The 14,140-nt window shown below is 32.5% G+C and overlaps 1 protein-coding gene across 1 annotated transcript; it reads left to right on the plus strand.

The window, feature by feature from the left end:
- The first annotated feature begins 234 nt into the window (after positions 1-234).
- LOC100778813 (receptor-like protein 7) lies at positions 235-4,923 on the plus strand. Its single transcript, XM_003520279.4, has 2 exons — positions 235-3,611; positions 4,622-4,923. Exon 1 carries the CDS (start codon positions 260-262, stop codon positions 3,602-3,604), a length of 3,345 nt encoding a protein of 1,114 aa, XP_003520327.4. The 5' UTR covers positions 235-259; the 3' UTR covers positions 3,605-3,611; positions 4,622-4,923.
- Positions 4,924-14,140: the final 9,217 nt, after the last annotated feature.

The following is a 14,140-nucleotide window of genomic DNA, read 5'->3' on the forward strand; positions in this document are numbered from 1 at the left end:
TTGATATGGAATTGTTTTCCTAAGAAGTTGGAATCATGTTATTATACCTAATTTTGATTGAAAAAAATGAACATTGACTAAAGAAATAAAAAAGTAAAAATTCCTTTCAGAAAATGATAGGGGTTGAAATAAACTCGTTCATATTAGAATTAGATGACCCAACACACTATAAATAAGTGGTAAATATTCTTAAGCTAAACCATTCTAATCCTTATTGATATATCTATAATCAAAAGGTGCATTCAAACCATCATCACCAATGAAACTCCAACTACCCTTATTATTGCCTCTCTTTATATCCTTAAGCTTCATAAACCTGAGTATCAATGTCTATGCAAAAAGCCACAATCTTGGACATCAACAATTCTTGTTGCTCAATACGAAGCATAACCTGATATTCAACATTTCCAAATCGCAAAAACTAGTTCATTGGAATGAAAGTGGCGACTGTTGTCAATGGAATGGAGTAGCATGCAACAAGGGACGTGTAATTGGCCTCGACTTGAGTGAAGAATTTATCAGTGGAGGCTTGGACAATTCAAGTCTCTTCAACCTACAATATTTGCAAAGTTTGAATTTGGCACACAATGACATCCATTCTTCGATGATTCCTTCAAAGTTTGGCTTGCTAAAGAATTTGAGGTATTTGAACTTGTCAAATGCTGGGTTTCAAGGGCAAATTCCAATTGAGATTGCTCATCTAACCAAGCTATCTACTCTTGACTTGTCTACATCATTTACCTCGCAACATACTCTAAAACTTGAGAAGCCAAATATAGGTACACTCTTGCAAAACCTCACAAAACTGGCAGAATTGTATCTAGATGGTGTCAAGGTATCTGCAATTGGAAACGAGTGGTGCCAAGCCATATCTTCATTGCACAAACTTGAAGTTCTGAGTATGTCATCCTGCAACCTCTCTGGACCCATTGATTCCTCACTATCAAAGCTTCAGTCACTTTCACTGGTTCAATTGAGCTTGAATAATATGTCAAGCCCTGTGCCAAAATCCTTGGCAAATCTCTCAAGTTTGACCACCCTACAACTAAGTAGTTGTGGATTGACTGATGTTTTTCCAAAGGGTATCTTCCAAATACAAAAGCTCAATGTTCTTGATGTATCAAATAATCAAAATCTTTGTGGTTCATTGCCAAACTTCTCACAAGATGGATATCTTCAAGCCTTGAATGTTAGCAATACAAATTTCTCTGGGCAGTTACCAGGTACAATTTCCAATTTGAAGCAATTGTCTACATTGGATCTATCTACCTGCCAATTCAATGGGACACTCCCTACTTCATTATCAAGACTCACCCGACTTGTTCACTTGGACTTGTCATTCAATAACTTCAGCGGTCCTCTTCCATCTCTCAATAAGACCAAGAATCTCAAATATTTGTCCCTTTTTCAAAATGATTTATCAGGACAAATTACATCTATTAATTGGAAGGGACTTTCAAATCTCATTAGAATCAATTTAGGTGATAACTCCCTCAGTGGAAAAGTACCCCCAACTCTCTTTACACTTCCATTTCTACAAGAGCTTATTCTTTCTCATAATGATTTTGATGGTGTATTGGATGAATTCCAAAATGCATCTTTCTCCACATTGCAGTTTGTTGATTTAAGCAATAACAAATTCCAAGGACCTATTCCTATGTCTTTTCTTCATCTAAGAAGTCTTGGCTACCTCCATCTTTCTTCAAATAAATTCAATGGCACCATACGGCTAGATATGTTTCAAAAGCTGCAAAATCTACATATATTAGGCCTTTCAGACAACAACTTGACAGTTGATGCCACTTTCAATGATGATCATGGCCTTTCATCATTTCCTATGTTGAAAAATCTCTATTTGGGTAATTGCAAGTTGAGAAAAATTCCCTCTTTCTTGAGCAACCAATCCCAATTAGTTGCTTTAGACTTGTCTAACAACCAAATTGAAGGAATGATACCCAATTGGATTTGGAGATTTGATAATATGCTTGATATGAACCTTTCCAACAACTTTTTCATAGGTATGGAAGGACCCTTTGAAAATCTTATTTGTAATGCGTGGATGGTTGATCTTCACTCTAACCAACTTCGTGGGTCTATTCCTAATTTCGTAAGAGGTGCTGTCCATTTGGACTTCTCAAACAATAAATTCAGCTTTATCCCACCTGACATTAGAGAGTCTCTTCGTTTCACATATTTCCTCTCCCTCTCAAACAATAGCTTTCATGGGAAAATTCCTCAATCCTTTTGTAATTGTTCTATTCTAAGGATGCTTGATCTTTCCCATAATAGCTTTAATGGCTCCATGCCCGAGTGTTTGACCTCAAGAAGCAGTACTATAAGGGTATTAGATATAGGTGGAAACAAACTAACAGGTTCCATATCTAATACAATTCCTAGTTCGTGTAACTTAAGATTCCTAAATCTCAATGGGAATTTCTTGGGGGGTACTATTCCAAAGTCTCTGGTCAATTGTCAAAATTTAGAAGTCTTGAACCTAGGAAATAACATGTTGAGTGATAGATTTCCATGCTTCTTATGGAGTATTTCCACCCTTCGAGTGCTGATTTTAAGGTTAAACAAACTTCATGGCCCCATTCAATGTCAGCATAACATTGGTAATTGGAAGATGCTTCATATTGTCGATCTTGCCTACAATAATTTCACTGGTGCAATACCACAAACACTTCTGCAAAGTTGGATAGCAATGGTTGGTAATGAAGGTGAAGCACAACAAAAGTCTGGCAATTTATTTTTTGACTTGTATGATTTCCATCATTCTGTGCGTTACCAGGATGCACTAGCTTCTCTTGACAAAATTATTGTGATGAGATTAGCCCAAGTTGTAGCAACTATACCCCCTTTGGCAATTGACTCCATGTTCTCATATTTTGTAAATGCTTACCAATTGCAATTTGGGGGAGCCTACTTGGATTCAGCTACTGTTGTCACCAAAGGCTTGCAGATGAAATTTGTCAAAATTCCAGCCATCTTTGCTTCATTAGATTTCTCATCAAATCATTTTGAAGGCCCAATACCAAAAGAGCTTATGAGTTTTAGAGCATTGATTGTTCTTAACTTGTCCCATAACTCTTTTTCAAGCCACATACCATCATCTTTGGGAAATTTGACACAACTTGAGTCCTTGGACCTATCAAGTAACTCTCTGAGTGGAGAAATTCCTCAAGAGATTGCAAGTTTATCTTTCCTCTCAGTTTTGGATCTCTCCTTTAATCACTTGGTGGGGAAAATTCCAACGGGAACTCAAATTCAATCCTTTGAACCAGTTTCCTTTGAAGGGAATGAAGGGTTATGTGGACCTCCAATAACCAAGAATTGTATTGATAATGATGGGTCGCCAACACCACCATCTCTAGCTTACTATGGAACACATGGCTCGATTGATTGGAATTTTCTAAGTGCTGAATTGGGATTCATTTTTGGACTTGGATTAGTCATCCTTCCCCTTATTTTTTGGAATAGATGGAGGCTATGGTACATCGAGAATGTGGAGGATTTACTTTGTTGGATTTTTCCTCAACTTTATTTTGTGTATCAACACCGTGGAGAGCGAAAGTATAGGTCTTTACGGTGGAGGCATGGTTGATTTTGCGGTGAGTAACATTTCATGTCATTTTCTTTAAGGCTTAAATACTTATCTTTTTATTGCTGTAATTTATTGTTTTTTATTTTTGCTATTGTAATTTTTTTATTCGTTATAAAATGTGTTTTTTTATTTTTCATTCTTAAAATGTGTTTTAGACAATGTTTTGAATAGTAAAAAAAATGTTTTAAACGGTGAACAAAAAATATTATTTGAAATATTTTAAAAACAAAAATATTATGTAAGGACTTAAACGAAAAAAAAAATTGTATGGATGAAAACGAAAAAAAAAACGTTAAATTACAAAAATTAAAAATACATTTTAAGCCTTCTTTACTTAACATTTTACATTGTGTTTCTTAAAAAGTAAAAAAGTAAAAACCTTTTACATTGTGGGGCTATTCCTTTTCAAATCAAAACTCATACTACTAGTAAACAAAATAACAAACATTACAATAAGTAATAAGCGTTGAGAAATTTAAGAGTACACACTTTTTTCATTCCAATATTATTATTAGTTTATTTGATGTGAATTTCCTTAAATAAGGAGTCTGTGTTAGATAAACTCGTACTGCTCGTCCTATCACTTAGGAGCACACTTTTTTCAGTCATGTTTTATTTCCTCTGTATAAGAAAAAAAAAATAACTCTACGTAATGTTCTAATAATAATATATTACTAGCATTTTTCATAAAAGGTATACACTAGGGTCTTGTTTGGGTTTCCTCAAAAAACGGTCTTGTTTGGATGATATTTTATAAATGTCTGTAGGAGAAAAAAATCAAAAATAAATTAAAATTAAAATTAAAATCAATTTATATTTTTAACTTAAATTTTTATTAAACTTTTCAAAAAGTAAAATTAATTAATTACTTTTAAATTATAAAAATTTCAGTATATTTTATCTTTTTATTTTTTCTAAGTGTTCGTAATAAAGTTTATCAAAATATAGCTTAAATATTAGAACTGATTTCAAATGGAAATATTTATCATAACTAAAATGATTTTTTTCTTTGTCAAGCACCTTAACAAGACTGCAAAAGCACACTGGACAGCTAAAAGCAGCAGCAAAACAAAAAAGAGGGTTGATTCTTGGTTTAGTTTGTGAATTATGATTGTGATAGGCACTCAAGTTGAAGGCCATCGTCGTTCGAGGTAGTATATATATTTTGTTGATATAGCAGGTCTCTGTCTCCTCCGTGTTCCAGTCAACGAAAGAATAATGCAACTTTTTTTTAGTTTTATTACTTAATCTATAGCAATTTGCATTTGTTGTAAAACTTGTAAGTTATATCTTGTCACGCGCATACATTACAGTGATAAACAGGGATAAACATTATTTATGAATATATTTATAAATAATATATAAATTTATAAATATTTTTTAATTTATAATAATAATTATTTTTTATTTATTTATTCTAACCATTGATAAATTGCAAAGCATAATATTTTAATTATTAATAATTGTTACTCATTATAGATATATTTTTTTTATTATGTATGTAAAAAACTTAGGATTTTTTTTTTAGAATCATAATATTTTAATTGGTACAATCCTAATATTATAATATTTTAAAAATGACAATGCTAATGAAATTATCATTGACTTTAATGATTAAAATTTAATATGAATATATATATATATATATATATATATATATATATATATATATATAAAGTGATATTATTAAAAGGATTATTATTGATGTTAATTTCATATAACAAAATATTGATTGTGATTACCAATAATATCTAGTTCTTTTGATTATATTTTTTTATTTATTATAAATGTTATGCAATTAGTTGTTTACTCATCAAAATATTATAATTAGCATTTTTTTTATTTTTTTTAAGCGAAACGAGTTTTAAAAATCGGTTCGGATCGTCGGATTTACTTCAAACCAGTAGGCTCATCTCAAGTCAGATGCATGGCTAATTCAATAATAAAACCGATCTGGTTATACCATCAAGTCCTGATTGGACCAGTCCGACCGAGTTTTTAAACTATGATATTAGCTATATATATTAGATAAATTGTTAGAATTAATATATTAACACAATAAATTAAATTATCAATTATAACACAATGTTAATTTTTTATCAATAGAAGACTGTTAAATTTAAACATTGCAATTAAATAATTAATTATAGAAAAAAAATCAACTATAAGATTGCCAAATTAAGCAATAAAAATGTTTTAATTTAGGCATAATGTTGCCAAGTTTTCTCCCTTATAGTTAAAAATTTCATTTAATTTAGTCCTCTACTAATATCACTTTTAAACCAAATTAATCATTTTATTAGCTTTTGACACAACCAATGTCAATATTAGTTGCGTTAAATTAATAAAAAGTATCAATTTAATTCAACAAAGATAAATATTTTATTAGTTATTTTTAAATTAATAACTTAAATTATATAGTTACGATTCTCATTTGATGCACAAATCTATCATTATAATTATGTAAGAGAATTTTTATAATTTATATATTATTATATTTTTTTATAAAACTTCCATTTTTATTTAACGTAGTCAATATTTATCCTTGTTAGCAATTCTACTCAATTAATTATATCTTTAATATACATATTTCTATCCTAATTGATATCTTGAATACTCAATTAATAATTGACTTTAATTTTTTCAAATGAGACCCCTAATTTCAGGATTGTTAAGTTTTCTCGTTTGCGTGACTCAAAATTGCACAAATGACAACAACCATCAAATCATGGGAATTATTTTTGTTATCGCAATAAAAGGGAATTGATTTTGGTTTTTAAAAAATCAATATACCAAAATTTGGGTATCATAATTATTTTGCTTGAACTTAATTAATATACCCGTTTAAATATTTATATAATCTGAGGAATTTTTTTCTTCAAGTTTATAGTATCAAATTATATCATTTAATTAATTTATTTATTGATATTGATTTTGAATTCAAATTATATTTTACATAATATAGTTATTGTATATTATACATAATTTATATTATCCCAAAAGCAATACATGTTCTTTTAAATACTTGAAGATTTTTTGTGTTGTTAGATCACTACTATAAAAATGACTTTTTACGTCGATTAAAATACGTATTTTATGTCGGTTATTAATCGTCGTTGTAAGAGACATTATAGAAAATTTATATTTTCTACGACGGTTCAATAGACAACCATTTTGGAAAAATATATCATTCTAAGATGGTTGTTAGTTAAAACTGTCTTAGAATAATATATTTCTAAGATGATTCTTAGTTAAAAATCGTTTTTAGTTAAAAATAGTCTTAGAAGAGTACACTTTTTAAGACGGTTATTTAGATAACCGTCTTAGAATCCATTTTTTAAAAAAATAAAAAATATATAGAGAATTCTAAGACGGTTTTTAGTTAGAAGGTAGATATTCTAAGACGATTCTCCGAAGAATCGTCCTAGAATTTGTTTTTTTTTAAAAAAATTAAAAATATGTCGAGAAATATTTTTAATTTCAATTCTACCAAACGAAAGAAAATATTATTTCAATGTCATCTTCTAAAAAGTATTAAAATATTTTGTATACCAAATATCACTTAAGCTTTTTTCTTTTAATTATTTGAAATGGCACAAATCAAGGGAAAAAAAGAGAAAATTCGTGGACCCTTTTTGATATTTTTCACCACTTCACAACTGAGGAGGCATGGAGAGATAATAGAAAATCAATGAAATTAGAAATGTGTTCTTGTTAATTGATATTTTTTATATTAAATTTGTTTGAATAGAATGTAACATAATTTTAGTTTCTTCACTCTACTTTTCTCTCTCTTTTGTTCTCTTTATTCATACAATGTCAGAAGAAAAAAAATTGTCTCTTTATTTTGTTTCTTATTTCCTTCTTTTTTTACTTCTAACATAAAATGAAGCAAATAAAGTGAGTTTTGTTATGTATATTACCATCTGTGTGTTGCTTTTGGTAAAGGCCAAATTGGTTTCAGAGCTATTGAATGGCTTTTTGAGCCTCACATAATCCTTCTTATACAATGCAGCAACCTGAAATGTGAATTACTTTATATGTAATTCTAATTATAATGTGGACCTATAAAGAAGGTGGTATCTACCTTCCCTCGAGTGAAATTTTTTACTAATAGGAATTTACTTAATCTTTCATACCAAGCCGGCCCTAGGTGCTTGTTTTAACCCATAAAGTGATTTCTTTAATCTATAGACATGGTCTAATTTTTGTGAGTCTTCAAAACTGGGAGGTTGTTTTACATATACCTCCTCTTGGATTAGACCATTTAAGAAGGCACTTTTGACATCCATTTGATATAGTTTAAAGTTCATAATAGATGCATAAGTTAAAAGCATCCTAATGGCTTCTAATCTAGTTACGGGTGCAAACGTTTCTTCATAGTCTATCCCTTCTTCTTGGTTGTATCCTTTTGCAACTAGTCTAGCTTTATTTATAATTACTATACCATTTTCATCTAGTTTATTTCTAAATACCCATTTTGTTCCTATAATGGGGTAGTTATGTGGTTTCTCAACTAGTTCCCAAACATTATTTCTCTCAAATTGATTTAACTCTTCTTGCATAGAAATTATCCATTAATCATCTATTATGGCTTCTTTAAAGTTTTTAGGTTCTATCATAGAAACAAATGTCATGTTATTACATAAATCTTTGAGAGAGTGTCTAGTTGTTACCCCTTTTGAGATATCTCCGATGATATTGTCAAGAGGATGATTTCTTGAGATTTTCCATTCTTTGGGAAGATCATCATTTTCTTGTGCTATGTCATATTGAACATCCTTGTTTTCTTCATTTCTCTTCCTTTTTAGATTCCTTTTTTGATTGTGCATATCTTCCAAAGAATCTGCAAACTCCTTTCTCGGAGAGATAATATTAGTTTCATCAAAAGAAACATGTATTGATTCCTCAATTGTCATGGTTCTTTTGTTGTATATCCTAAAGGCTTTGCTATGTAGGGAATAACCAAGAAAGATGCCCTCATCCGCCTTAGCATCAAATTTACCTAGGCTTTCTTTACCATTTTTTAGGACAAAACATTTACATCCAAAAACATGTAAATGAGTAATGTTTGGTTTTCTATTGTTAAACAGTTCACATGGGGTTTTCTTAAGAATGGGTCTTATTAAGGCTCTATTCATAATATAACATGCGGTGTTGACAGCTTCAGCCCAAAAATATTTTGGGAGTGGAGTGTCATTTAAGAGATTTCTAGTTATTTCTTCTAAAGATCTATTTTTCCTTTCTACTACGCCATTGTGTTGGGGTGTCCTAGGTGCAGAAAAATTATGTTCTATGCCATGTTCATCACAAAACATTTCAAATTCCTTGTTTTCAAATTCACCTCCATGATCACTTCTAATGGAGATGATTTTGAGACTTTTCTTGTTTTGGATGACTTTGGCAAGTCTCATAAATGCATGAAATGCATCATTTTTGTGAGTAAAAAATAAAGTCCAAGTATACCTAGAATAATCATCAACAATTACTAATGCATAGTAACTACCACCAAAACTCATGACCCTAGAGGGTCCAAACAAATCCATGTGTAGTAATTGTAATGGTTGAGTGGTAGAGACAATATTTTTAGATTTAAAAGATGATCTTGTTTGCTTACCTTTTTGACATGCATCACATAATTTATCTTTTTCAAACTTTAATTTTGGTAAACCAACAACTAGGTCTTTTGAGATTAATTTATTTAGATGATCCATGTTAATGTGAGCAATTCTCTTATGCCACAACCAAGGATCACTATCTTTACTTAAAAAGCATTTATCATTTTTAGATTTTTGTTTCAAATCAATCATGTAAACATTATTTTCTCTGAAACCTATATGCTCAATGTCTTTGTCATGCTCATGCTTGATAACACATTTTTCAGAATCAAAAGATACTTTATATCCTCTATCACATAATTGACTAACACTTAATAGGCTATGCTTTAAACCTTCTACAAGTAACACATTTTCAATGGGAGTAGAGGAACTCGTACCTATTTTGTCGACTCCAATGATTTTTCCTTTGTTGTTGTCGCCGTATGTAACATGTCCACTTTTCTTGGGAGAAATGGTTGTAAATTTGGATACATCTCCTGTCATATGCTTAGAACATTCACTATCGATGTACCACTTCTTCCTTACAGATTCTTCCTCATTGTACTCATGAGATTTTGTCATGAGACACAAGTTGGCTTGGTCTTCATCATGATCTTGAAATGACCTCAAATTTGATCTATACCTCAAATTACTTTCGGAAAATAGAGAATTTAAATAGGCCATTTATCTTGAAGTTGTGAAACTTTTCTCAAGATACCTACTCTGATACAACTTGCTGGATCAAGTGGTCTCGGAAAAAAATTAAAAAAGAGGGTTGAATTAATTATGAACGGGTCTTGACTAATTAAAAAACTTATCCTTCTTAATGTTACTAGATTCAATTTGGCTTTACTAATAAGTTATGAGAAAGTAAGGAATCGAAACAATAACTTAGACAAAAGTAAAGCGCGTAAATAAAAAGTGCAGAGCGGAAATTAAAGAGTGTAGGGAAAAAGGAAACAAATACAAATTTTTATACTGGTTTGGCAACAACTCGTGCCTACATCCAGTTCCCAAGCAACCACCGATTTTTGAGATTTCCAATAACCTTCTAAAATCCTTTACAAGCAAAGATCCACAAGGGATGTACCCTCCCTTGTTCCCTTTGAAGCACCAAGTGGATGTACGCTCCACTTGAACTGATCCACAATAGATGTACCTTCTCTTGTTCTTAGTATTACAACCCAAGTAGATGTACACTTTACTTGTACCACATAGGATGTACGCTCTGTGGAAGCAATGTCTTCCAAGGTTATTTTGATGATGGCAAAGAATCAAGAGTTAAGCAAAGTTTCAAGCAAAGATTCAAGAATCAAGTTTCAAGATTCAAGATTCAAGATCCAAGATTCAAGAATTATCAAGATCAAGATTCAAGAATCAAGAGAAGATTCAATCAAGATAAGTATTAAAAAGTTTTTCAAAACATTGAGTAGCACAAGAAGTTTTCACAAAATCATTACCAAAGATTTTTACTCTCTAGTAATCGATTACCAAAAGGTAGTAATCGATTACCAGTGTTTTAAAACGTTAAGATTTTCAAAATTCAAAATGAAGAGTCACATATGTTGATGTGTAATCGATTACACCTTAATGATAATCGATTACCAGTGATTGATTTAAAAAAATACATTTCCAAAAGTCACAATACTTCAAGTGACTTGTTTCTGAAGATTCTTTCAAAAGTTATAACTTTTTAAGTGACTAGTTTTTTAAAGAAATTGCCAAGAGTCACAAGCTTTGACTTGAGTCATCAAAAGATTATAAATATGTGACCATGGCATGAATTTGAAGAAGAGATCAATCATCTATCTTTCAATCTTCTCTCAACATCATTCAATATCTTTCAACTCTTTCTACAGAATTTTCTGATTCATTTCTCTTCATCTTTCTAAAAGTTTTTGTTCAAACACTTTCTTTTCCAAGAAAAGTTATTTGTTCAAAAACTTGTGCTATTCATATTTTTCATTCTCTTCTCTCTTTGCCGAAAGAACGAAGGACTAACCGCCTGAATTCTTTTGTGTCTCTCTTCTCCCTTATAAAAGATTCAAAGGACTAACCGCCTGAGAATTCTTTTGGTTATTCCCTTTCTCTTAAGCAAAAGATTTCAAAGGACTAATCACCTAAGAATTCTTTGTCCCAACACATTGGAGGGTACATCCTTTGTGGTACAAGTAGAGGGTACATCTACTTGGGGATTGTTATACTGAGAACAAGAGAGGGTACATCTCTTGTGGATCAGTTCAAGTGGAGGGTACATCCACTTGGATTTTCAAAGAGAACAAGGGAGGGTACATCCCTTGTGGATCTTTGGCTTGTAAAGGATTTTACAAGGTTGAAAGAAATCTCAAGAACCGCAGGTTGCTTGGGGACTGGATGTAGGCACGGTTTGTGGCCGAACCAGTATAAATCTTGTGTTTGTCTTCTTCTTCCCTACACTCTTTAATTTCCGCTGTGTACTTTTAATTATCGCTTTTACTTTTGGTTAAGTTTCTATTTTTGTTCTTTACTTTCTTAACTTAGTAGTAAAAGCCTAATTGAATCTTGTAACATTAAGAAGGATATATTTTTAATTAGTCAAGACACGTTCATAATTAATTCAATCCCCTCTCCTTCTTAATTATTCCGAGGTCACTTGATCCAACACGCTCCAATGTGTTAAGACAAAGAATTCTTAGGCGGTTAGTCCCTTGAATCTTTATAAGGGGAAACAAAAGATATCTTAGGCGGTTAGTCCTTTGAATTCTTTTGGCAACAGGGAGAAGGAAGAATCAAAAGAATTCTCAGGCTGTTAGTCCTTTGAATTCTTTTGGAAAAAGGGAGAAGGAAGAATCAAAAGAATTCTCAGGCGGTTAGTTCTTTGAATTCTTTTGGCAAGAGAGAGAAGGAAGAAAAGATAGCACACTTTTGTTTTCTGTAGAATTTCCACTTGCAGAAAAACAAAGTTTTGAAATCGAAGTTTAGAAAGCTTTTTGGTAAGAGTTTTTGCAAAGAAAAACAATGGGCAAAGGTCAGAAAAGATTTGAAAGAGATATGTGTTTTTTGGATGCTTGTAAAATGCGTGCCAAGGTCTTGCTTTTATAGACTCTTCATGTCTGGTCAAAAAACCATTAGAAGAGTTATGACTTTTGAGAAAATCATGTTAAGAGTTATAACTCTTAACTTTTTCTTCAAAACTATTCACTGATAATCGATTACCACAATGGTGTAATCGATTACATAATGTATTTTATGGAAATTTGTGACTCTTCACAATTGGATTTGAATTCCAACGTTCAGATTCACTTGTAATCGATTATTAATATAGTGTAATTGAAAACCAATCTGGTCACTGGTAATCGATTACTGCCAACTGGTAATTGATTACCAGAGAGTAATCACTCTAGTAACTTTAGAAAATTTGAGAAAATTCTTTTGTAAAACAAAACTGTGCTATTTGGTTTTTGAAAAAATATTTTAATACTTATCCTATATGAAGTCTTGACTTGTTGCTTCTTGATTTCTTCTCTTGAATCTTGGATTGGATTCTTGATGCTTAATCTTGAAGTCTTGAATCAATCACTTGGGCTTTTGGCATCATCAAAATTGCTTGGTTCATCATCATGAAGCTTGCTTCTACACCAAAGGCTCGCCTAGCGAGACTGGCTCGCTAAGCGAAAGTAAGTGAATTTTGGCTTAGCGAGACTAGGCGCGCTAAGCGTGAGAAGAGACAACGACCTCACTGGGTGGGCTGACTGTACGCTGGGCGAGCACATCTCTAACTAATCCTCTTCTAGGGTTTCCCAAACCGCTAAACGAGTTGTATGCCTCGCTTAGCGGATGTCACTCACTGAGCAGATTTGCCTCGCTGAGGGAGTCATCAGCTACTTGAACCTTCTCTTCTTTGGCCTAAAACTGAGTTGGATTCAACATTAATTCATAGAATGAGAGTATCTACTCTATAAAATCACACTAAACAGAAAAATATGTACAATTCCTACAAAAAGAACCATAATTTGGAGGTAAAGCACTATTTCCATGCAAATATTCAACATAAAACTAACTGTTGAATAACGACTAACACGTGCATCCCTCCTAACAATCTCCACAGCCTGAGCTCCCCTTGGCCTTTTGCCAGGAGCAATCAAATATTTACTAGTCATTATTGACTACTTCACCACATGGACCACATGGATCGAGACAAGACCATTGTAAGAAATAAGAGACAACAAGGTGGAGAAGTTCACCTGAAAACACCTCATATGAAGGTATGGCCTCCCTTACGCCATTGTCACCGACAACAACACCCAATTCAAAGATGAGGCTTCTGAAGACTTCCTGACAAGACTCAGTGTCAAGCACCTCGTAACCTTTGTTGAACATCCCCAGACCAACGATCATGAGGAGGAAGTCAATAGAGTCATCCTCAAGGCCCTACCCACTAGACTCGACAAGTCTAAGGGTTTATGAAAGGAGGAACTCCCTAGTATACTCTTGGCCTATCATTGTTCACCGCATGCAACGACCAACAAAACTCTTTTCCGACTCACATATGGCACAGGTGCCATGATCCTTGTTGAGGTCAAGGAACCATCAATAAGGAGGCTATTTTTCAAAGAACAGCAAAACGACAAAACCCAAGATGGACATGCTCCTAGTCGCATCTCCAAAGGCTTGTCAAACCCAAGGTCTGTCATTTAGTGAGCCTCGATAAAACTCAGGATGGACAGGCTCCTGGTCGCATCTCCAAAGGCTTATCAAACCCAAGGTCCACCCTTGGTGAGCCTTGACAAAACCCAAGACAGACATGCTCCTGGTCGCATCTCCAAAGGCTCCCAAAACCCAAGGTCCTCCATTGGTGAGTCTCATTTCTCCAAAAGCTCGCAAAACCCAAGGTCCTCCATTGGTGAGTCTCGTGTCTCCAAAGGCTTGTCAAACCCAAGTCCCGTCCTTGATGAGTCTC

The sequence above is a fragment of the Glycine max genome, chromosome 3, assembly GCF_000004515.6.
Source record: "Glycine max cultivar Williams 82 chromosome 3, Glycine_max_v4.0, whole genome shotgun sequence".
In the NCBI taxonomy this organism is placed as follows: Eukaryota; Viridiplantae; Streptophyta; class Magnoliopsida; order Fabales; family Fabaceae; genus Glycine; species Glycine max.